Source organism: Magallana gigas, chromosome 2 (genome assembly GCF_963853765.1).
Source record: "Magallana gigas chromosome 2, xbMagGiga1.1, whole genome shotgun sequence".
In the NCBI taxonomy this organism is placed as follows: Eukaryota; Metazoa; Mollusca; class Bivalvia; order Ostreida; family Ostreidae; genus Magallana; species Magallana gigas.
The window spans coordinates 32,667,965-32,693,587 of NC_088854.1; the positions used below are offsets into that span (position 1 = coordinate 32,667,965).

The 25,623-nt window shown below is 36.2% G+C and overlaps 2 protein-coding genes across 14 annotated transcripts in view; both read left to right on the forward strand.

The window, feature by feature from the left end:
- Positions 1–15,676, forward strand: part of LOC105319253 (E3 ubiquitin-protein ligase HERC2) — a 56,511-nt gene extending 40,835 nt beyond the window's left edge. For all 6 annotated transcript variants that reach the window (XM_066076202.1, XM_066076206.1, XM_066076203.1 and 3 more), the window contains 29 exons: positions 3–146; positions 580–848; positions 1,095–1,348; positions 1,708–1,852; positions 2,298–2,520; positions 2,730–2,904; positions 3,371–3,578; positions 4,188–4,481; positions 4,793–4,943; positions 5,187–5,294; positions 5,610–5,900; positions 6,042–6,187; positions 6,430–6,555; positions 6,766–7,239; positions 7,502–7,716; positions 7,957–8,134; positions 8,344–8,467; positions 8,890–9,019; positions 9,200–9,339; positions 9,445–9,540; positions 9,758–10,050; positions 10,285–10,368; positions 10,807–10,948; positions 11,305–11,499; positions 11,870–12,004; positions 12,578–12,740; positions 13,308–13,413; positions 13,634–13,846; positions 14,131–15,676. In XM_066076202.1, coding sequence (XP_065932274.1) covers positions 3–146; positions 580–848; positions 1,095–1,348; positions 1,708–1,852; positions 2,298–2,520; positions 2,730–2,904; positions 3,371–3,578; positions 4,188–4,481; positions 4,793–4,943; positions 5,187–5,294; positions 5,610–5,900; positions 6,042–6,187; positions 6,430–6,555; positions 6,766–7,239; positions 7,502–7,716; positions 7,957–8,134; positions 8,344–8,467; positions 8,890–9,019; positions 9,200–9,339; positions 9,445–9,540; positions 9,758–10,050; positions 10,285–10,368; positions 10,807–10,948; positions 11,305–11,499; positions 11,870–12,004; positions 12,578–12,740; positions 13,308–13,413; positions 13,634–13,846; positions 14,131–14,412 — 5,504 coding nt within the window. In that variant the 3' untranslated portion in view covers positions 14,413–15,676. The remainder of the gene's footprint in view (positions 1–2; positions 147–579; positions 849–1,094; positions 1,349–1,707; positions 1,853–2,297; positions 2,521–2,729; positions 2,905–3,370; positions 3,579–4,187; positions 4,482–4,792; positions 4,944–5,186; positions 5,295–5,609; positions 5,901–6,041; positions 6,188–6,429; positions 6,556–6,765; positions 7,240–7,501; positions 7,717–7,956; positions 8,135–8,343; positions 8,468–8,889; positions 9,020–9,199; positions 9,340–9,444; positions 9,541–9,757; positions 10,051–10,284; positions 10,369–10,806; positions 10,949–11,304; positions 11,500–11,869; positions 12,005–12,577; positions 12,741–13,307; positions 13,414–13,633; positions 13,847–14,130) is intronic.
- Positions 15,677–18,946: 3,270 nt separating this feature from the next.
- Positions 18,947–25,623, forward strand: part of LOC105319247 (uro-adherence factor A) — a 59,732-nt gene continuing 53,055 nt past the window's right edge. For 6 of the 8 annotated variants that reach the window (XM_020063711.3, XM_020063714.3, XM_020063715.3 and 3 more), the window contains exon 1: positions 18,958–19,288. The gene's annotated coding sequence lies outside the window, so the exon portion shown is untranslated. Of the gene's footprint in view, positions 19,289–25,035; positions 25,176–25,623 lie in introns of those variants that run through there. The other 2 variants (XM_020063708.3, XM_020063709.3) reach the window with 2 other exon arrangements.

A 25,623-nucleotide genomic window follows, 5' to 3' on the forward strand; every position in this document is an offset into this window, starting at 1 on the left:
AGTAACACAAGAGGGAAAAGTCTATGCCTGTGGTGAGGCCACCAATGGGAGACTTGGTCTGGGGATCACCACAGGGACAGTCTCTGTTCCACGACAGATCACCTCTCTCAGTCAATATGTCATCAAAAAAGTGGCTGTGCATTCAGGTATAATAGCAAACAATATGTATGTTATCAACTCTGTTGTAAATTACAGTTGTAATTTGTATTATAAGCTCTTATTCAAATAGGGTATCTATCTTTGTTACAACATGTAAAGTGTATCACAATATACCGGTATTTATGAGATTTAAAGAACAACTTGAATATTAGATATAACAACATTTTTATAGGACTACATGTACAATTACATTGAAATTTACATTTCAAAATTAGATGGCATTATATATGTTAAATAAAAGAATTCATGAACAAGTAGTTATTTCAGATTTACTTGATTATTTTTCGATGAACAAATGTAATTACCGGTACAGTTCTATTACCGTAAATCACCTATTTCCTGTAACAGAAACTTGAAGTTCGTTTCCATTTTTTATGGTCAATTTAAGACACCATTCTATATACGATGTCATGAACACAGGTGGGAGGCATTCATTGGCCCTGACCACAGACGGAAAGGTCTTTTCCTGGGGAGAAGGGGATGATGGGAAACTGGGACACTTCAGTCGCTGGAACTGTGACAAGCCTCGTCTGATCGAGGCCCTGAAGTCCAAACGTGTGAGGGACATTGCATGTGGGAGTTCCCACAGTGCCGCCATCACCTCTAACGGGGACCTGTATACCTGGGGGCTGGGGGAGTACGGTCGACTGGGCCACGGAGACAACACCACCCAGCTGAAACCCAAACAGGTCTGTTATTGGGATACCTCGGATTTAGGAATCTGGATGTGACAGAAAATATATTCAATTAGAAGACTTCAAACTTCCTCTATACTTTGAATTTAAAAATATTGTCAAAATTACCTTGGACTTGTAGAAAAGTTGATACATGTATAATAATTTCATTTACATACAATGTACATGTTAACTGTTAATTATATGTTGTGACAAAGGTTTTAATTCTGGAACTTCTGATTTTGACCTTTATCCAATTAGGTCAAGGCTTTGGCTCATGAGCGGGTGGTACAGGTAGCCTGTGGGAGCAGGGATGCCCAGACCCTAGCCCTGACAGATGAGGGCAAGGTGTACTCCTGGGGAGATGGAGATTTCGGAAAGCTGGGCCGCGGCGGGAGTGAGGGTTGTAATGTCCCTCACGAAGTGGACAGACTACGAGATCAGAAGGTGTGCCAAATAGAATGTGGGGCCCAGTTCTCTCTGGCTCTGACCAAGTCAGGACAAGTGTGGACCTGGTAAGGAATCAAAATATTTGAACACTTGTACTTAATGCCCTTAGATTTATGTTCAAGTTTAAATCATTTTCCTAATAAGTGTAAAACACTTCAGTGTTATTCATTATACATATTCATTGTATATATTGACATTAAATTGAAGTGAAAGGAAAAAAAATCTTGCTTCAAAGCAGGTTTCCTTTTCATGTTTAGTAAATAAGTATATTGTTTTTGAACATTTTGGATTTCATGATGTGTTCACTAGTCCATTCACTAGACTATAAGTCCATTTAGGTGAAATAAAAGTAAGATAATTACCAATTTGATGTATTTGATGTAAGCTGATTCAAAAGACATATATGTTTTGAAATGTTTTTCAGGGGAAAAGGGGACTACTTTCGACTGGGTCATGGCACAGATGCCCACGTTAGGAAGCCTCAGATAGTAGAGGGACTCAAGGGGAAGAAAATAGTCCACGTAGCTGTGGGAGCACTCCATTGTCTGGCTGTTACTGACTCAGGACAGGTGAGACATTTATATAAGCCAGGTCGGGGTGCAGGAAAGGTAACTTGGGGGTTCAAGTTGGGATCTGTTATTAGGTGAGACACAAAATCAGGTGCCTGTTCCAAAAGAGAAGAATTATAGGTGGAATGATGTGATACTTTAAACTAACTTTTGTTTGTGAAAACTTCATTTTGCGATTTAACAGAGATAAACTGGTTTGCGATGACTATTTCACACTTGCGTTGTCATTACATCCATGCAGCAAAGACTGATTCGTGACAAAAAAATATTTGCAGTCACAAGTCTCTAGCAAACCTTGCAATATTTCTTGCACGTGAATAAAAGTTGGTTAATATGAAAGAGGGAATGAGGATTGGATGATTTCACTTAAAAAGCATAAGACATGTTTACAGGGCTTATGACAAATCGCTTTAACTCAACTACTATCTCTTGACATTGTTTCTAGGTCTTTGCCTGGGGAGACAATGATCATGGACAGCAGGGGAATGGCACCACCACTGTCAACAGGAAGCCTGCCCTGGTGGTGCTGGAGGGTTACAAGATCAGTAAGGTGGCATGTGGTTCTTCCCATAGCATTGCCTGGGCCACCACGGACATGTCAGTCCCCACCACCCATGAGCCGGTCTTGTTTTCCACCTCTAGAGATGCTCTAGGCGCCACCTTATTGGGTAAGGGCTATTTTGCTTCCAACAAGCATCATCATTTTACTTACTTTGGATTCATAAAAGGATTGTTATTAGAAAATCATTATGTTTGACAAATTTCCTCCGATACTATATGGTTAACCTATGAACTCAAAGCAACTGTCCTAAAGACTGTAATATAATTGTATTTAGTTACATTAGGGTAGAGATAACATCAATATTTTTATTCCAAGGCGTGAATGACAACAACTCTGAGGAGAATTCTGTCTCTGCGGCATCTGCACAGAGTGTAACCTCCAAAGCTTTGCGGCCATCACTGGCAAAGATCATCCTGTCCCAGGACACGGACATCAGCAAACAGCAGGCCCTGGGCTACATCCTGACCGCCCTGCAGATTCTCTACTCCAGGTGAGATGGGTTTTGTTTTTTTCTCCATAAGTAAACTGTAAAAAAACTTTACAGGAATTACTGATGGTATGTTTCATGTAAGGTAAATATCCCCATCACTTTGTCCACCCTTTGAATCTTTCACTTTCCAAGATACTTTGTCTCAGTTAAGACATAAGCAATCATTATTACCCAAAAGCCAATAGAATTAATAACACATTGTCAATATATATTACACAATAAATAATGAACTCATTGTAATTGTAACGGTGTATATTGTGCAATTAATAGTTAAAAGTCTCTGGATTTTTTAAGTCTCTGCAAATCAGTCACTTCTGCTCTCTCACTAAAGATTTGTATTTCATCTATGCACATGATTTCCATTTTGACTTTGATAAAAAAAGCCTCCTGAATTCTGAAGAAAAAAAATTGCATTGTGTAATTGAAGTTGTACAATGCTTTGTATTTATTTATTGATATTAAACAGGGATGCAATTGTGAAGTCACTGGAGACTGATGGTCAGCCGATGCCTGTCTCCTCAGACATTAAACCTCTTAGCATGGCTATGTCCCTGACAGCCAGTATGGAAGAACTTCCCACGGAGAGGGAGGAGGGTACCCCCAGAGAGGGCACAGACGAGGTGTTGGACCACGCAGATATTCAGCTTAATCTGGGAGAGATTTTCACAGAGGGGGTAAGTGGAGTGAGTGCCTGTGTGCAGTGTGGGAGAGGATGGGTACTTCATCAGTGGAAAAGATGGCTATAAGAGAGGTTAGTGGAGACCAAAATAAATTTGATATGCTAATTCTTTACTTAGGTTTTCAAGTTAATAGGAGGTTGGAGAATTAGGGTTGGTTTAGTTAGGCCTTTATTGAAAAAATGGATGATAGCTTTAAGAAAAAAGTGTTCAGTTGTATTGATATTCTCCAGACAGCTGATTCTATGTGACATCAAGATAGTCATTGGGATAATTAATTGTGTATTTATGTGTGTAGAGAAATCTGAGGGAAGGGGATTTAACATGAAAGAAGGAAGGTAGCGTGTGTAGATTGATGAAATGGGTACACTGTTAATACTGTCCAATAATAAATATTGGGAGGTTGAAAGATTGTCAGTAGAGTAACTGAGTAGAGGTTTGTATGAAAATGTGGAAGTTTATGAATAAGAATTATATAAAATTGGGGTTGAAATACAAAGATTTAAACCACTCTGATAATATACCTGTATCTGTAAATTAAAATTTTACCACAATTTTCTATTTAATTTCATGTTTTACCTCTAATCTTACTTTCACTGATTTCAGGTACATTCAGAAATCTCATCATACACAAGCATGCAAGGTCTGGCAGCTTTGGTTCCCATGGAAACCAGTATCATGGCTGAAACCTTGACCTCTGCTGATGAGGTCATGAGTACCATAGACACAGTGCAAGCAATCTATCCCTCTGGTCTGGACGACTTCACCGTACGGATGTCTGTCAACGATGCTCGTAACTTGGTGGAGCTCTTGAAGCTTGCAGTGGCCACCAGAATGGGTGAATCAGCTAGAGAATGTTTATCAGAGGTTCTTTCTCGCTTGGCCAAAGCTTACCCACAGGTATGATCCTTGTACTAAGATCCTATGAAATTATGTTTATACAATGTCATGTATTTTTAAGTTTTTCATTTGGAAAGTACCCATCCATACTTTTCAGAGTCTCTGTAAAGTGTGAAAGTGTTGTTAGTTTTCTCGGTTTTGCTGTACCAATGACATCAAGATGTAGTATATTTGATATCCAGTCTGATCAAAGTTTCAATTTCTTTTTTCAACTTTTGAATATTTTAACTTTTCTCTGTTGAATATATTGTACACAATGGTTTATGTGTGATGTATACTGGTACTACAGGGTACATACATGTACATTATAGGTAGCAGAAATGTTGCTGGAGTTGTGTGTGACAGAGTTGGAGGATGTGGCCACTGACCGAGTCTGTGGGAGACTGCCCCAGCCGGTGGTCCAGGAGAGTCCCCACCCCTACATGGATGATGCCTCTCTCAGTGGCACCGTCAAAATTCCAGGTAAACCGAGCCTTAATGGTCAAGAAAACTAGGTAAACCAGGTGTTTATTGTTTCATATCTACCTCAATTTTTTGATCAACATTTGTAATGTGAATACATCTTTATGCAGTGCATTGTATAATCAGATGCATCGGCAAAATTTTATGTCAGCACATTTTAAAAAAGTGGTTAATTTGCATATTATGTTGTGTGATTGATTATTTGAGACTGTAAATCTGACAAAGAGTTTTCCAATGTTGCAGGAGCTGATTCCCTGAGGGTGGAGTTTGACCGCCGATGCTCCACAGAGAGGAGACATGATCCCCTAACTATATCTGACAGTTCTGGTCGGACCCTTGCCGTCAAATCAGGTAATTATATCTTTAAGCTTTTACAGTTACAGTACATTGTATTTGAATAAATTTTGAATATGCATGTACATTGTAACTCATACTGAAAAATGATTCACAGTAGAAAAGGAAAATTAATTTGGAAAAGAATGCATGCTGGATTTAAGAATGTTGAAATACATTTTCTGTGTTCATTTTTCATCATTAAGACTAAGAGATATATTTTTTCAACCTCACAACACATAACAAGGAAGGTAGCTGCACAAATTTTAGGCAGTGCTTAGATACTTGTTTTAGTGTACCCATACTGGTAATCCTAATATATTTGTTGAATAGGCCGAGAATGGTCAGATTGGTCCCAGGAACTTAGGATAGACGGGGATGAACTGAGGTGGAAGTTTGTGAGCGATGGCTCTGTCAATGGCTGGGGATGGTATTTCACCGTGTATCCCATCATGCCCGCTGCTGCCCCCATGGACATGCTTTCGGACAGAACCGTTCTGTCAAGACCATCCATTGATCTCGTCACCTGTCTTCTGGACTTCAAACTGGAAATCAGTTTGGACAGAAATATTGTCACCAGACTGGCAGCCACCTTGGCTGCTAATGCCCAGCTCAGCTCTCTAGGTTTGTCTTTTGAAACGAATGATATATTTTTCCAATATAGCTCATTTTCGATCAAATTTAAGTTTGTCCTCCTACAGGTTACTAGTATATGGCAAAGAGGAGGGAAATGTTCAAAATTATCTCATGATTTTTGCCATACAGGATCTAGTCAGAGAATGTGGGCCTTGCAAAAGCTGCGTAAGCTGATGACGTACAGTGCGGACCAGATTGTGAATGTCAACACTCTACTTGCCAGTCCCACTGTGGAGATCTCAGAATCAGAACTAGCCACACGATCCTCCACGGCTGTAAGTGTTCTGTGTTATATAAGTCTTCTTGCTTGCATATGATTTCTATATGTTCTTGACTAGACCTGGGAGAGGGGGGGGGGGAGAGAGAGAATGAGAATGAGAATTTGATTTTTGTAACCTAGATCTTGAATTGTCATCAACATCAAGAATTTTTATCATGTTGACCAATTACAACATATGGCTTATTTTTAATTTATAAAGAAAAAACAAAAAACCATAGTATATTTCTTTACCTGCAGCTGTTGAGTAGTTCCTCAGTGACCTCCCTTGTGAAGGGTCTACCTGAGGCCTTACAGAGGCAGTATGACTACGAGGATCCCATTGTCAGGGCTGGAAAGCATCTCATGCACAGCCCATTCTTCAAGGTATGCAGCATGTGATTATTTTGATTCAATTGTGCAGATTCAAAACTAAATTTTTCTAAAGAAAGTAATATATACAGACAATCAGGGGTTTGGACGTCCAACTCACTTTCAACATATCCATGGTATTTGATAAGACACAGCTTACATTGTATACACATATATGCACCAGATGAAAATAAAAAATCTTTGACTCTGGATTTTCTGTATCAGGAGCTGGTGGCTTTGGCCTGTGATTTAGAGCTAGACAAGCTGAGTTGCTGTAGTGAGGCTCACAAGTGGGCATGGTTCCGGCGGTACTGCATGGCGGCAAGAGTAGCCACAGGCATCGTCCAAAGGACCGTGCTCCCAATGTCCTTCATAGAGGAGGTCAGGAAGAAGATTCTGGACATTTCTGGGGAGGAAGAGGAGACTGCTCTGAATGTTCACGAGAATCATGACCTTTTCAAGCAAGAACAAGATGAACAGTTGTTATTGTGGCTGAATAGAAAACCTGAAGAGTGGACCCTGTCTTGGGGTGGGAGTGGCCAGATCTGGGGTTGGGGACACAACCACAGAGGGCAGCTGGGGGGAGTGGATGGTGCCAAGGTCAAACAGCCGGTCAGCTGTGAGGCCCTGGCAGTGACCAGACCCATCCAGCTGGTGGGGGGAGAACAGACATTGTTTGCTGTAACTGCAGAAGGAAAGGTAAGGAGACTTATGTCATAAAATTTGTAATGCGATTTTCCTTTGTCTACTTAAAGTGTACAATTCCAAGTCTCTGTTTTGACAAAATATTTGAGAACATCAATTTCTGTTGATTTCGTATATTTGATGGTTTCAAGGATACATGTATAATGCATGTAATATGAATGGACAATTTTTCAGGTGATAACCTGAGACAGCAAAATTAGTATTCAATCAAAAAATCAGAAAAGCTTATTTTTCTTCAATTGCTATTTTTTCACAGGTGTTTGCAACAGGATATGGAGCAGGTGGTCGATTAGGAGTGGGAGGGACCGAGTCTGTGTCCCATCCCACACAGCTGGAGTCCATCCAACATGTCTTCATCAAAAAGCTGGCCGTCAACTCAGGAGGGAAGCACTGCCTGGCCCTGTCTGCTGAGGGCGAGGTGTATTCTTGGGGAGAGGGAGAAGACGGAAAACTAGGTCATGGAAATAGAAGGTATGAAGAAGAAACATATTTTCAATTTAAATTATACACACATTTTTGTCCAAAATATATGCAATTTTTTTGGTTTTAAGAAACAGATATTTATCTTTAATATCTTTGTGGATTTTTTGATGGAGGGTAAGAGTTTGTAACTTGATTGAATTCCAAACTGAGGTCAAAGTGCTTAAAAAAAAAGAAAAATTATGGAGTAAACAAACGAATTTACATTAAATGTCTTGGTGTTTTTTGTAGTCCCTGTGACAGACCAAGGGTGATCGATTCCCTGAGAGGGAAGGAAGTGGTGGACATAGCAGCAGGAGGGGCCCACAGTGCCTGTATCACAGCTAATGGGGAGCTATACACCTGGGGCAAGGGCCGGTATGGACGTCTGGGGCACGGGGACAGTGAGGATCAACCCAGACCAAAACTGGTTGGTTTTCTGTTTAATTATTAAATCTTATACACCTTAACTGAATCTTTAAAACCAATGCAAATGCTGATAAACCGAACAGTTTAGTAAGTATCGGTATTTATTCTTTCTTTATGCTTATATACATAATATTTGAACAATTTATACGTATCAAGAATGAGTTTAAAATTTAAAAGGGAATACTATATGGTGAGTGAAATTATGTTCAGGTGGAAGCCTTGAAGTCTTATCGTGTGGTTGACATGGCGTGTGGAAGTGGCGATGCCCAGACTCTGTGTATCACAGATGATGACAACGTCTGGTCCTGGGGAGATGGCGATTATGGCAAACTTGGTAAAGACACATCTTTTTGTGATAATTTACCTTCAAGTTGTGTGTTACTTAAAATTTATATCAGTTATTGCCTTTGCCACTCTGAATTGGATCCTTGTTGGGATAGCATTACATTAGAATTTAACCAGATTATAGATATTTATGAAAATCTGAGCAATATGTGTACAAATGCACAGGAAAATGGTCTGTGTCATTCAATTTATTGTCAGATTGTAGTTCAATCAAAATGTTATAACTTTCATTATTAAGAGCCATTTCCTTTTGTTTGGAATAGGTGCCCTTAATTAATTAATACATGGGATTCCAGTTTTTGATAGGTTTCTGGTTCAAATCAATCTGTCAGTGCTTGAAATTTCCAGCTCTTCCTTGGCCATAATGATTTTGTTATTAAAGCTGGAAATAACTCTTTGTTTTCCTGATAGGTCGTGGAGGAAGCGATGGCTGTAAAGTACCAATGAAAATTGAAACACTGCAAGGTCAAGGGGTCATGAAAGTGGAATGTGGATCCCAGTTCTCTGTGGCCCTGACCAAAAGTGGATCTGTCTATACTTGGTAAGAATATGATGTTGTATTCCACTGAGTAATCAAACTATGACATTGAAACATTTAATTTCTCTTCTATTATCCTTAACTATGAGAATTTTTCAATATTGATATGAAATATGCAGGTAATTTGATTTACAGTGTAAATACTCATACTTTATACATGTACTTTATATATTGTTTCTCCAGGGGTAAAGGAGATTACCACCGCTTGGGACATGGGTCAGATGACCATGTGAGGAGACCCCGCAAGGTTTCGGCCCTCCAAAACAAAAAAGTCATTGACGTAGCTTGTGGCTCCCTCCATTGTGTGGCATGCACTGATACAGGTAAGGCAGGGTTTGATTTACTGTGCTATCAAGAATCAAAATTATAAAACATGACAGGAGTTATGTTTTTGTTTGGAAATTAATTTTTGATTTTTGTGGTTGTAGGTGAGGTGTTTTCCTGGGGCGATAACGATGAGGGACAATTAGGAGATGGAACCACCAATGCCATCCAAAGACCCCGCCTTGTGGCCTCACTGCTAGGTTTGAATATTATTTTTCTAAACAATTTTTTTTTTTATTGTAAATGTATGCATTTGTTTGTTCCATAACTTAATATGAAAGGGAACAATCCCAAAATTTTCTCAGTGTAGAAACCTGTTTTTTTTCTTGTAAAGCCCTCTCCATATTACTATCCTCATTTTGGAAGAATTTTTTCTGAATGGCTATCTCCATTTAAACTTTTTTTTCTGAACCATAGGGAAAAAGATAAACCGGGTGGCCTGTGGGTCAGCCCACAGTTTGGCCTGGTCCACCAACAAAGCAGTCAGTGCCGGGAAGCTGCCATCGGACATCCCCATGGAGTACAACCACCTGCAGAACATCCCCATCACCGCCCTCAGGAACCGCCTGATCCTGCTTCACCACTTCTCAGACCTCTTCTGTCCATCCATCCCCATGTTTGACCTCCAGAACCGGAGTCAGTTGGAGGTCAGGAATGACATCATCACAGGGCTGGACAACCTCCGAGGAGTGATCGTGTCATCAGTCAAGGTAGAGAGTTATGATTATGTGTACATTTAAGTGTAAGATTTGACAATCTGTCCATTTCAATGTAAATTTCACAATAAGACAGTAAAAGGGGTGACTATAATTTGTCATGGGACTTGTTATGAATGAAATAAATGTGATTGTACTGCTTTTCAGTGAACATGTACAATATATGATAAATTAAAACAGACTTCAAGATCAATACCGGTATATATTTTCAATATTTTGAACTAATAGGAGGCTGCCTTTAGAAAAGTTGTTCAGGCAACCATGGTGAGAGACAAGCAGCATGGACCTGTGGTGGAACTCAACAGACTTCAGGTAGGATATGCTATTGGGAGCCCTCTTAGACTGTACATGTTCATAAACAAATTCTGAGTTGATAAAGATTTCAAATGAATAAGACTACGGTAAATTCTAGGGACTTAATCTAGATACAGCTTATCCAAGGAAATTGCATTTAACAATACATACCGGTATATTACAATACTAGATGATTTAAAAGACAAAATTCCTTTAAAAGATAGAGAAAGCATATGGGGTTAGGATCTTTACACTGAAACCAAGTATTATATGTGTGCAAGAATATTATGCTTGAAAGAACCTTGTCGTGCATGTTTCTAGCTGCAGTTAATTTTTTTTTAATGTCTCTAAATTTGATAAAGGAAAAGACTTGGTCAAGGAAACTAGCTAATCACTGGTAAATGTCACAAATTACAAAATATATCAGATAGTCATTGAACAAACATTTGTTTACAGGTGAAGAGAGCCCGTAGTAAGGGCGGATATTCCGGCCCTGATGGAACCAAGTCGGTGTTTGGACAGATGGCTAGTAAACTGTCCTCCTTTGGAGCAGACAGCCTGATGCTACCCCACAGGGTCTGGAAGGTCAAGTTCGTAGGTCAGTAGAATTAACATGTATATGATTGTACAGATAGTTTCCATTTTACTGTGCCGTCAACAAACATTTGCATTCTAGCTTTGATGTACGTTAAAGATATGTAATACATGCATGCAGATTTGAAAAATTTGTAATCACAGCATTGTGAAAAAATAATGAGATAATACTGTTATTTATACTTGAGTGCAAGCAGGTTCTAGTTTTAATTAAATGATCTATTGTAATAAAAAGTTATAACATTCGAAGGATGAACGGTTTACAGAATGAATATGATATTGATTGACCCTATACCTGTACTAGGCAGTAAATATTTGATAAACTTGATCAGTAAGGATGTATATATTTCTGTTGTATAGGAGAGAGTGTGGATGACTGTGGTGGGGGGTACAGCGAGTCTGTGGCCGAGATGTGTGATGAGTTACAGAACGGCTCCCTCCCCCTCCTCATCGTCACCCCCAACGGGCGGGGCGAGTCAGGTGCCAACAGGGACTGCTACATCTTCAACCCCATGGCCAAGTCACCTGTCCATGTCAACATGTTCAAGTTCCTGGGTATGGTTTACTTTCATCAGGTTATTTTTGTGATGATCTAATTTTCGCATTTTTTCACGATCACCTTCACATTGCAAGAAATACAATTCGCAGAAATTATATGCGCTTTGTTTGGATAGTTTCCTAATTATTCTATTTTTGCAAATTTTGTGAAAAATTTATGTTGTAACTGGTAGGCTATCAGCTTATATGTAATGTAGCTATTAGAACATGTACAATATACCAGTACTAAAAGAAAAGTTTTTCCACCTATATAAACTAATTGAAAATCTGTTGCCAGTTGGAATCTGATGTCTTTAAAATTGTAGTACAATGTAAAAGATATGAACAGTGTAATTATACAGTAATAGATAGTGACCTACTTTTACAGGAATGCTGTTTGGTATAGCCATACGAACTGGCAGCCCTCTCAGTCTGAACATAGCCGAGCCCGTCTGGAAGCAGGTGGCTGGGATGCCACTGAGTGTGTCCGACCTGGCCGAGATTGACAAGGACTGTGTACCAGGTACCGTACTCACTTCCGTCAGTTGGCATCTGCGAGTGCATTTGTGGCCACAAGTATTTAATGATAATCTTCCAAAAGTATTACCGGTACCATTCCATACCATAAATTATGTTTAGAAGGCATGAAAGTTTGGAGAATGTTTTGGAGTGTAAATAATTATCAAAATTAGCTCTAAAGTATTTTATGTACCAGGTACTTATTTCTATCAATTTGCATGTACATATACCTTTATGGTTATATCAGCATCTGATTGCTTATAAATTAATTGTATTGTACGTAATTTAGTACCTTAAAATTTTATTCAGAAACTACATGTAGATGTCGGAGTTGTGAGAAACTTTTGGAAGTATATAGATAAATGTACATGTAATATTAGGTGTAGTATATGCATAAAAGGAAGAATATTTCAGCATAAGATAAATAGATTATTCGCCACATACACTGTAGCTTTTGGAAATAATACCATTCTTTCAATACATGCTTTTCAAATGAATGTAGTATTTTTGTTGAAAACAGATTTATAAAGATCATTTGATTAAATTTAATTCAAATTTTGTTTTTCTTTTACTGAAGGACTTATATACATAAAGGACCTTACTGATGACAAACTTCAGACTGTAGACATGCCCTTCAGCATTCCAAGCTCTTCAGGACAGGAGGTACAATTGTCATCAAAGCACAGCAAAATCACACCAGCAAACAAAATGGAGTACATCAAACAGGCCATTAACTACAGGTACTGATGAAAGAGAATTATGAAACCATCCAGATAAAGCTGTCGCAGTGTGTTACTATTCTTAGTCTGAGCTTATAAATGAAAAATGAATTACCGCCAACCTATTCAGAGATATTATTATTTCTTTGGGCCCTTGGGTTGAGGTCAAAGATCAGGTGCATATTGTTTCTGGTCTCACTGCTGTTGGTTGTACCAGACATTTTAAAATCTATACAAGAAAGAGACAATATAGTTTGTGACCTTAAGAGTTCAAAGTTCAAAAGCTAGATAAATACTATTAAGGCATGCAATCCCATGAGTTCGTGCAGGGACAAGTTGATCAGATTGATGTAATACTTTTCAATATATTCGTGGTAATGCTGAAGAAAATTGTTAAGCAAAAGCTTTTTTATTTGATTTTTTCATCAAATTCGTTTACAAATATAGAGAATTATATAAACTAAATCTTTGTATTAATTCGGTTTTTCCTCTGAAAAACTTAGGGTAACCTATAGTTTTAAACATTTTATGTAGATGCAGTGTGAAATATGAGAAACTATTTCTATTATGTAATGTCTTGTTTTACAGACTGCATGAGTTTGATGACCAGGTGAAGTGGGTCAGAGAGGGCATGTCAAAGGTCATCCCAGTCCCTCTCTTGTCACTGTTCACAGGGCTGGAATTGGAAACAATGGTATTGAATTATGGCTATAGTTCACTTAAACTGTAATGAAAATAAAATGTAAATGCACCAGTTTATAATTTTTGTATGGCATTGTGCAACAAAAATCAATTGAATTGAAGAGGTGTTGTTATTCACAACTTTACAGTATTATTTTGTTTGATGTATGCTACCCTATTCAATACTAACGATTTTTATCCATTTTAACACCATGCACATGTTTTTCTATCAGGTTTGTGGCAGCCCAGACATTCCCTTGTACTTGTTGAAGTCTGTGGCAACCTACAAAGGGGTGGATGCCACGGCGCCGCTGGTGATATGGTTCTGGGAAGTGATGGAGGAACTTTCGGATAATGAGAGGTCCCTGTTCCTCAGGTTTGTGTGGGGCAGGACCCGGCTACCCAGGTCAATCGCCGACTTCAGGGGGAGAGACTTTGTTCTTCAGGTTTGTACTTTTTATATAGCAAAGTTTGATCATCTATTTTTGTTCAATTCTAAATCAAAACACTTTTATACTTCAATGAAAAGGATTTGAAAACAAAATTAAGGTTAAATTTGTGCTGATGTATATTTGCTAGCCAAAGGTGAGGATTTGCTTTTGTAGTCTTTGAAAAGGGAACAAGGAGCAGTTCATCACTGTTTGTTAGCAAAGAATTCTATTTATTCATTGAATATTTTTTAAATTTTCATTTATTGCTACAATTGATGGATTAATTACTCTATATACAGGTACTTGACAAATACAACCCACCGGATCACTTTCTGCCTGAGAGCTACACCTGCTTCTTCTTGCTGAAGATGCCCCGCTACTCTTGCAAGCCCGTCCTAAGGGAGAAGCTCAAATACGCCATACATTTCTGCCGGTCCATTGACACTGACGACTATGCGCGAGTGGCCCTGACAGGAGAAATCATGGTGAACGATACTCCCGACGCCAGCGAGGACTCGGAGGATATCTACAGCATGGAGTCCGACGGAGAAATCGTGGATTCTGATTCTAGTCTCGTCTAAATTATAGTCTGTTGGAATTCAAGACTTAAGCTTATACATTGATCAATTCTGAGAGACATTTTGTATAAGCTGAAAACATTTGATGCATGACTATATAACTGTTGCTTATTTTATCAGTGTTAAAAGAAAGAAACTTGAGCACCTTTATTAGCACAACTATTGAATAAAATCTAGTTGTGTAGTTGATCATAATTGTATCTACTTTATAGACAAGTCACAAGAATTTCATTAATCCTTTAGAAAATTTAAAATGACTATATCATTCTCAATTTTCTTCAGAACTGAACAGAAACCGGTAACAGAAACTTGATCTGGCTTTGTGGTACCGGTATATGTATAATACTTGACTATAATGACTTGCAGGTTGCCCTTTGACTGAGTACTGGTGTTTGCTCATTGTAGCTGACTTGAGTTTTTCAGATTAGGTTTAAGTCAGTGCTAGTAGTAGTAGTTTACAGCTCAATGTAAAAACATTTTACTGATGTGAAAAAAAGCATTGAAGATATTCTAGTATCCATAGATCCACAGGAAATTTTTAGATCTATTAGAATAATGAAGATACATGTAGTCATCCCTCTTTTTTATTTTCCCATTTCCATGTTGTACGTTTGTGGTATTACAAAGCATTAATTGTAAAATATCTTAGGATTTCTGCATAATACAAACATGCAGTGATTTTGAAATGAATTCACATAAAATGTGATTATTTTTTTTATATTTTTACGGCTGCATCTTATATTGCAGTGTTGCAGATTTAGTTAGTGTGTTTGTGTTTGATAATATATATACTTTGTATATTCTATGTACATGATTTTGATTTTTTTTTAATATTCACTGATAATTACAAATGCAACTGTACTAGTAATTGCATGTTTTAATAGTGTAAAATACATGTACTTTATAATTGTCTAACATATGCATATTGATTGTTTTAATTTGTGAATTAATTAATTTGTATCGGGCTTTCCATTTTTATCTACATGCATGCACATGTAATTAGTGATTGATATCTGGTGGAACATGTGTTGTGTGTCATAACAAGATGTCCAATGTGACATTTGTCCATAATTAGTGCTATCTGTGTGAATATCATGAACAGTCTCTTGTCTTTGTTCAAAAGGCAGTGATTGTCAAAGAGTCAACAAATACCGGTAGTAAATCCTTACTGACTGAATATTGTATACAGGGAAATATTCGCCCTTATTTTATTTTCGCCCTTTTGTCCTCATCAGAGGGCAGATTTAATACTTGGCAAATTCCAATATCTCAAATCATTTCTCTTTAAAAATAGCTGCTTCTGGGCGAATTTAAGATGGGACGAATCTGCAAGTGAGGAAGGGCGAAAATAACACAGGGCGAAAATAACCCTGTATACAGTACTAGTATGATCCAACCAAATACATATATAAAAGTGCAGGGGATGTTAAATTTGTTTTAGTGTTGTTTAAAGCTCTTTTTTTTTTTACATGCAAGTTTATAGAATTTGATTATAAATCCAATCATGCATATATAAATCACCTTGTATGTATCGGGTGTGCTGACACAAAAATAGCTGGAGATCATGGAGAGTTATTTCCGATATTAACAATTGTTTTTAGGTTTCTGAAAGCTTTTATTATTATTTATTTTGTGTGTGTGTGTATATGAACTTTGGTTACATGAAATAAGCATGTAAGACTTGTTGGTTTCCAAGTTGTTATTACATTATAATAAGTGTTTAATTTTGCTTTTGAATTTCAATAAAAACTATTTTAAAAAATATTTTAGTTGAGATTTATCTGCATGAGTATTGGGGATTCAAAGAGGGAAAATCTGAATTAAACAGATTTACTTTCATTAAATGGTTCTGTTAATACCTGGGGCACAAATCATTCAAGCTATCCTATTTTTTTTTTTATACAAGAACTACTGTATACAGTACATATACCAGATAACTGTTAGTTTCTTGGAAAGACTTGCCAGTGGTAAACTTTTTTACAGTTACTGTAACATTTTTTTTAGCCAAAGTCTATGCTGATACAAAGAAATTATTTTAAGAGACAATTTAGTCAGGTTAGCTGCAAGGAAAGTTTGTTTAATGTTCTTGCAAAACTTAGCCAAAAGGACCCATCTGATTTACATAGTAAAATTGCTAGAAAATAGGCATTTGACCCACCAACTCGCCCATCCATCCTAACCCAACCCCCAACCCCCCCCAATGGGACACAAAATTATCCCCCGGACTCACCCACCCTGGAAAATTGTTCTGGATCCATACATGCTATGGAAAGATATACATATATATTCAAAGGTGAAAGTGCAAGTAGAGAAAGCCAACTAGATTGTGCAACTTGGATAATAAATAATAATAAATAAATTGTTTGAAAGAGTGTCGGTGTGTACCTATTAGCATTGATAAGGTTATGATGAAAAATGTCAAACAATTGTGACTTGCATTACCTTCTTCTTTTCTTCTTTTCACTCCTATACAGTAAATTGTGTGTCAAAATAAAAATGAATAAATAAACGGACTATGACAAGCCCCTTTGGTAAAACTGGTGAAGAAAGAACTGGACACTACATTTCAATAAAAAACAATCAAAGTGATACGATCAATTATCACTTACCCAAACTAAAGAAAGTGGACGCTTAAAAGATGTACGGTAGTTTCGGCAGATTTCTAGGTGCACAAGGAGAGTGAAAATTTCAATGATTAGTTTTTGCACATCTGTTGGACGTGGAATGGGTAGAAAAATGTTTGTAATGCAAAACATTTTATCTTAATATGGGTCTAAATATAGCAACACGTTGCAATTCATGCAAAATCCTACAGCTGTTTTTAAATGATTTGTTGTCTCTGGGTCTTCTCTCCACAAATTTGAAATTAACGTGTAAACTGGTAAAGATGACATATTTCAACATTAAAAATGTCCCTTTTTAAAAAAGATGGCAAGATGAACCAGAGATAACTCATTATGTACTTTTTCAAAATATTTTTTGAAGGATAAAAACAAAGATATGACAATGTTGCTTCCAAAGCTTTTTTAAAGCACTTTGCCAACTGAAGTCTCGCATGGCTCACCATAGAAAGAATAATCTTACCGTGACCAGGCTACCTTCAGAGGGCAGCTAAAACATGTATAGTACATAATATTCAGGAACATATTTTTCAATTTCTATTTCTCATTTATTTATTTTTTTTTGGGGGGGGGGGGGGGGCAGGTAAATGTTTAGTGATTTATATATGATTTGAAATTTTTTTTGGGGGGGGGGGGGTTGATGTGCAGGGTTGCACCCATTTTCCTTTTGAGGCGCACCTGTCGTCAACTCTTTTAACTATGGAACTGACAGAATTGCATCGGATACGCCAATTACAGTACCAATTAAGCATGCACCACGTGTTCGATTCGTTGTTGCATTCCCGCCAAAACGTCAAATGTCAACATCCGGTTTGGAGACTGACAACAGAACAGCTGCAGAATGCAACGTTACCCCGTTCATTATTGCTAGAAATGCTATTATTACCGGTAAATTAGATGAAAGAATACCTCAAATGAGCACAATGTTGATGCGGTACGTATTTATGGATATATTGACACGTTATGGAAAGGGTTTCAGACGATCAAATTCAACTGTCAAACGAACTCTTGTAAAACTGTACTGTACCATGTGTACGTGGTATATAAGTGCAAATCTTCGATTTTAAAAAATCCGTGAAATTTTATATATATCTACTTTTTTAAATTTAATATTCATTTATTCAAAATTCTTGAAATATGAATGACAATGATCAGCAGAACTCGAAATGAGTTCGAAATATTGATCTATCACTAGTATCAGCTGTACGTTTATATCAAATACATGTATACCTGTATTTTAAAACAAGGTTGGTGAAAAGTTGTATTTTAAAATTTAATTGCAGAAATTACGCTCTTATCTATATTTATAAACAATTATTTTTTAAATCATTATTAAAAAGTTCAATATCTAGTGATAGTAAACGAATTGATAAACTTGAAAGTCAATGATAAGCAATGAGAAAGGATTTGGAAAACAATAAATTAAAAGAAGTGCGGAGGCTTTAAATCTTCTTTTTTTCATTATCAGCATTGAAAGGCATTGTTCAAACGTCTTTACAACAGCCCCGAGAAAATTGTCTGTTTTATGGAGGGATTTAGATGGTGACAATAGGTGACTTTGAAAGACATACAATACGTAAGATCTAATAAGATTTGAACTTTAACTTTCCAATACCAGTATATGTTCTAATTATTTCCTATAACAGGATTTTGTCGGCTAGCTAGCATAACAAAGACCTAGCTAAGTTTTCAGGTGAGAGTTAAATATACCAAAGTTGACAGTATATATTTGTTAATTTTCTGATTTGACTTATTGAAAAAAGTGCATCGATCAGTAAATTCCGACGTCCCTGATAAAGAAGTTTAAAAATATTTCTACACGCTCTGTTGCTCTTATGTTGTGTATACATATTGCTTGTGTATATGTCGAACTTTAAATGCAGGGTGTAGCGGTGGATTTTAACAGTGCTTGTACATTTACACATAGGGTTATGGTCACGGGTTGATGATCTGGACAGAAACTGAAATTAACAGCCCGGAAAAAGAAACTAGCATTGTCCATTACCAGAGTGAATCAATATCAGGAAATTCGTGTGCTGTCTCTACCAGAAACTTACAATCGAAGGGATATGCCAAAGTGACCTGACTAATGAAGTTCATGAGCCAGCTTACATATAGCAGATAGAAAATTGTCCTTTCATCAGAGTGGATATTGTATGTCAAGAGATTGCTTTTGTGTTGGGCATGCACGAAATGACCATCATGAAATCAGCTAATAGCGCTTGATCTGAATTTTCCACTCCTAAAGTCAGTTTTCGGTAAGTCTTTGCCATAAAAGTTATTTTTGTTTATAATTGTATACAGAAATTATTATAGTTGAATAAGAGCTAATTGTGTTATAATACCGTATAACGGGTATTTTTTACGTGCTGCTAATTTTTACTAATTTTTACGAGTTTTATAAATCCGTAAAAATTAAACGCGTAAATTTTCACAGAAGTAAAAAAACACCGCACGTAAATTTCTACATCGTACGTATGAGAGTAATGTTCATGACCTTCAGGTCAGTCCCTGACGGCTGTACATGTAGGTATATTTGAGCGTTTGTGGTCACGTGGTGATAACAGTTCAGATCTTTCATTCAGTCTTGAGTAATTTTTAAAACTACGTATAATGCCACGTTAGTAGCTAGATGTCTTTTTTGGTTGGGAGAGAAAGAAAGAGAGACAGAAAAAAAATTTGAAATGGAGTTGTCTTTCTTTTTTTCCCGGTAAATCAAACTGAAACGAGCACATGTTGTACATCAATGATGATACCCAGATAAATAGGAATAAGTAAAGTGTATATCACATATGAAATAAAGTACGTTAAATGTATAAAGTAAGGATGTCAACGAGTACCCGGTTAACCGGGTACTCGATCGAACGTCCGAGTATCGAATACTAAAATCGGTACTCAGTTACTCGGATGATATCTTTTAATATTTCTAAGTTTATTTAATAATGCATTTAAACATCGGTTTTAAAACTTAAAATGTCCATTGCACTTGTACATAGAGTAATTAGGATTTTCTACGCCTCTAATATGCTAAATGACCGTTATCGCCTGTGGCAGTGTTTATATAGTAATTATCGTGACCAAGCACCTGTTACCTAGCTTTTCTCACCTTTGGCTGTCTTCTACCCTTATTTTTGGCTTACTTTAATGATTTATTTTCACTGAACATAGTCGTTTATATAGTCTATTATATAAATTAGATAGCACACAGTAGAGAAATTGAACAGACCTAAAATGCCGGGTACTCGATCGGAAAAACGTCCGAGAAATCGGGTACTAAAAATTGACCGATTTGACATCCCTAGTATAAACACAATCATAAATATAAGGAATCGTTAACAGAAAAACTATTTTCTGATTTGTATGTGTGTTAACTGTAACAAAGTCACGGTAAAATTTCCCCCCTTTTACCACAGATGATTTTAATTTTTACGGACATGTCCAATTCGTAAAAAAATAACGCGTAAAAATTCAAATCACCCTATTTTATGACAAATTCGTAAAAAATTACAGCAGTAAAAATTACCCGTTATACGTATACGGTATGCCTAGATTTGCACTGGTGTATGTGTATATTACAACAATGAAACATTTTTTAGAAATTCATAGGAGATGATAAAAGATGCAAAAAAAAAAAGAAATTTGGATACACATTTGCTATATTTTATTGTCTTGTTTTGCCAGGATTTTAACTTCTTCAAATGCAGTTGTTTGATTTATCGGAATCATCCAACATTGAAAGTTTGATTTAAATATACATATATACCGATGCAAGTATGCATTAACTTTAACTGTACTATTACACGTAGGTTGATTTGAATCAATGAAATGGAAAATGGCCTCACCTGAGAATAGAAAACTTCAAAAACAATCCTAGAGCGTGCAGGGATTGTAATATTAAAGCTGCATGTTTCATATCTTTGAAGACTGCTCAGAATCGCAAGCACTGTTGAATTTGCAGCATATAAAAAATATTGATGAAAAATACATCACAAGCAAAATTAAATTGTCTCTTTTAATTCTGACAGAATTTTTCATAGCTGCAAACTAATTTAGTAGTAATATCCTTAATGGAATATAAGCAATCAGCCCCCACTTCAGCCATGATTAAGATTACAGATCTAGAGATGTCTCTTAGAATAATTTGGCATCCTTAGGCTTTAATATGTATATATATACATTAAGGTTAGGTTTCTAACTAAATGATTAATGTGTCTCGATCAACATTCGAACTTTATTTTGAATGATATGGAGTCATTTGATATAGAAATTGACAAGAAAATAGAAGCTAAATAGCATGTAGGAAAAGCTAATTACTGTAAATTGATTTTGAGGTGGAACGTACAGTCTCTTTGCAGAGTGATGCGGAGTGGGGAAATAGTCTGTGTTGGTGACAAAATAATCGTGTACTTTTGACTCTCTGTGGAAAACCATAAAATTCCAGCTGTTCACTTTTATTCTAACATTAAAAACAAACATTACAACTGAAAGAAGAAAATGTGTATAAAAAACTGCTGTTGTCTTCTCTAGGGGTTTGTTATATTGATGTGTCAACCGCAGTCTGAAAGTTACATTATATATATAAACCCAAGTGACTTTTATTCTAACTTAAAAGTCAAAATTTTTGCATCCAGCAAGATATACCCCGGTAAATGACATGGTTTGATGTTGCATACATTTAAGTTGTAATATTGCAGCTCAAAGAAAGATCTTCTTTGATGCAATTCCTTGCGGAAACATTATGTAATAAAAAGTAGACTTTTTAGGCAGAGCTAGTGCTCATTAAAAGCGTGTTGGAGATTTTAGTCTTGGAAGGGAGAGATTTAGTGATATATTTTTATTGAAATTGATAACATTTTATTGGCATTTGGTTGAAATTCTGTGGAAATGGAAAATCAATAATTTTTTGATCATCTGTGGAAATTAATATACAGACTATGACTGTACTAGCTGGACTGTTTTGAAGATTGTAGCTGCTAATCTAACTCTCTATAGCTGCAATGATGTTTGGCAATTTGCTGGCCTCAGAATAACAGGATTTTTCAGTGTGTTCAATAGGACCTAGATATCTAATGTAGCGATCAGCTAGGGTAGCAGCTATGATATTGAATGAAGCCATGCATGATCATAGGTCAATGGGTACTGGAAAGATTGACTAACAGAACTGTAGCAGTACTTAAATGAGCATCTTGTATTGAAAATACTCCAAAGAGTGTTTTTAAATTTGTGTTGTTGTTTTTTTTTTTTGGGGGGGGGGGTGTTAGAACCCACCAACTAGAATTAATAGAAAATCCAGCAGGTTCTGCAGGGGATGTGGTCATGAAAATGTGGATGAGAATTTTACTTTTGCTTCATGCAGTTATTGGAACTGTTTCATAATTTTCATATTCTTGAGCTGTCACAATCTTTTTTTTTTGTAACTATCACATAATTTTCTCATTCTAAACTTTTCCAAGATTTACTCTGTACATAAAGGGTATTGTTGAATGTGTATTGGAATTGAGAATTGTATTGACATGCCTTGTTTAATGTCTATATACAGAGTAAAATCAGTTCAAATTTGATTGTTTGAATTTAAGAATGGTTTTGTGTACTTTGTGGGGAAGACTGGAAGAAAGGCAAATAACTGAGAACTTACAGACCCCCGTAGTAAAGGTATTTAAAGGGTTATCTTGAACTTTACTTCAAGAGATGTATCTATAGAGTTATTCAATATAGTGAAGACGATTGAGTTACTGACTATTTAAATGATAAGATTAAAGGGTGTTATTTTGGCATTGACAAATGACAGAGTTTTTACTTAATCGCAATTTACTTCATAGTTTTTAAAATGTGGAACTAGCTCACAATCTGCACAATTTCTCTTTGTGAGTTGTCGGGATTCAGTTTTCCTGTCTGACAGGGCCTTGAATCTCCATTATAATAATCTTACACAGTGAATGAATAATCGAGCCCATCCTTGGTTCAATTTTATTTTATTTGGTTGGTAAATACATGTACCAGTACATTGTATTTTCATGGAAAAGATTTAATGAATGTTTAAATTCTTTTTTATTCAAATCGCTGTTTCTGAATTCATTTAATCTACAAAATAAGCACAGATGTACCCTGCAGCATCTTTTGAACTCACAAAGAGACGAGATGATGTACCGGTATTTTGCATGCCCCTACAATGTTTAACATGAACTGGAGAGGTCCTATCTGTATAAAGAGAACAATAAAACTCTATTGGAATTATTTTTCATAAATATCTGACCTTACATGCCAGTATTAAAAGTCTCCCTGTGTATTTAAATGTTTTCATTACTTTCAAGTCGAAGCTATTATCGGATTTAACAATTCTCGTAATAACCCTTTGGATCAGAATTGTTATGAAGTACGTGGCAATGGAGGATAAGCAAGGTGATTTTTGGCCAAAAATCTGTTTGAGGTCACAAATGCATGTATTGTAATACACATGTACAAGGGGCACATTGTTCTTTTATATGTATGAAATGTGAGATATATGTGTTGCATGCATGAAATATTGAAAGGGAAAGACGTAAGTAAAGGTAAGATTTAAGTACTGTTTTTATCAAGCTGATTGTCATTATGTGTATTCTATGAAGCAAATCGAGAGATTTCAGGGAGAAAAATAATCATCCTTTAAGAAAGTCGCTGACCTTTCCAAAGAGAGTATAAAGAAGACAAAACTATGAAAATAGAGTGAGAGGGGAACATTGTGTTTGAACCTAATTTGTTTAATTGGTGTTGAATATTCTGTATGTCAGCCAGTCAGTATACAAGGTGCTGTCAAATTGATATCTTAAGATACCCTAAACTGCTGGATGCTAATATCAATCTTGGTTCACAGGTACCCTCTCAAGAAGTAGATCTCTTTTGATTTTGAAGTTAAATGGGGTCAAAGGTCAAACAATGATAGTGACTAGTAAACTATGTGTTGTCAAATATCTTTGAAACTTTTGCTTTACATATAGATCAAATGTCCTCTATGAAGAATATGACTTGAATTGATTTTGAGGTCACTTGAGCAAAGTTAAGGTCAAACTACTCTGAATATTAACCAGTAGACTTAGTGTAAGGTAAAATCATTATCTAAAGAAATCTTTGCTAGTCCAGCATCAGACTTGGTGCCTATAATAAGGTTAACCTCATTTACTATATTGGTTTTGAGGTCACAAGGTTAAAGGTCAGGGGTCATCATATTCTTGACATTGGAATATCTTGAGAATTCTATGCTTAAGAAACTTTGTGAGCAAGGTAGTGATCCACTGGAGAATATCAAGGGATCTAATTTTAATTACATTAGATATATTGGTTAGAATAGTATTGTTCCCTCAATATTCAGAGAACAGGAGATGCATTTGCTTGTTCACTCAGTACCATCAGAAATAATCAACCATTGTCAATATTTATGTGTGGAGGCCTTGCATCTATGTTAAGATTAAATTTGTTTTATAGATCAGGCTAAGCATGGTTAACTTATTGAAAAATAGTAAGATTTCTATTTGTTTTAATGTGTATTGTGAAATTGAATGGAGTTCAGCTGTCTCACTAGTATATGATCACCCCCTTCCCTCACCACCATCTCATCTCACCTGATTAAATATTAAAATATCACTTGCATCAGGTTTCTATGTTTCTATTTTTCACTTTTAATACATGTAATTCAATTGTAACATTTTTTTGAGAGGTAGATTTTAAGTGATGCAAATAAAGGTAGATATTTTTGTTATGTATTAAAATGTGATAAGGTAAAATTAGTGTGATTCTTCAGTCATATATTTAAAAACATTTATGAAACTTGATAAATTTTGTTTCTGTCTTTTTTTTTTTAATGGAATTTCTTTCATTCTGTCATATGATAGTCTTTTAATGTGTATGACAGAACATATAGCCTCCTCACCTGGGCGGGAAATCCCAATAAATGTAAAATCAATGCATTGTGGGACCTGTCACAGCTGTGTGTTCTCTGCTGATGATAAAGTATTTGCATCAGCCATTGTTACCGACAAGTTGCGGATTACGAGATGTTGTAGACATGTGTATTGGATATGTCATGGTTGTTTCATTGTAAATATTATATTGTGTAGGATTTTTGTGGAGTGAAGGACCTTTTTACCATTCATTCATTCACTGGAAATACAGGTAGATACGGGCCGGTATGCATTTGTGTGCATTAGTAGACTAGGGACTAGCTGTGTTTCTGTAAATATTAGAGATATGCACCTGTTGTTCACAAGCTTTGTAGATTTATTATAGTTATGATACTAATTTAACTATTACAATGGACAGACGCATGCAGTATATGTTGTATATCAATGATTTCAATTTTTTTTAATAATATTGTAGAAGATATATTGTGCTTGAAACTCTCCCCTCTCTCTCTCTTTCTTCTCTCTGTTGTATTTTGCAAATTAATATCTAAAATCAAAAGCACGGACAGTATGGTTGATTTAGAAAGTAGATTGTGCGTGATAAAGACCTTAAAGAGAATATTATCAAATTATTGATACAAAATTGTTATCAGACTTGAGTTTCTTGATTTCAATGAAGGGGTCTTATCCAATTCTGCGCTTCTAGAAAAAAAATTGTA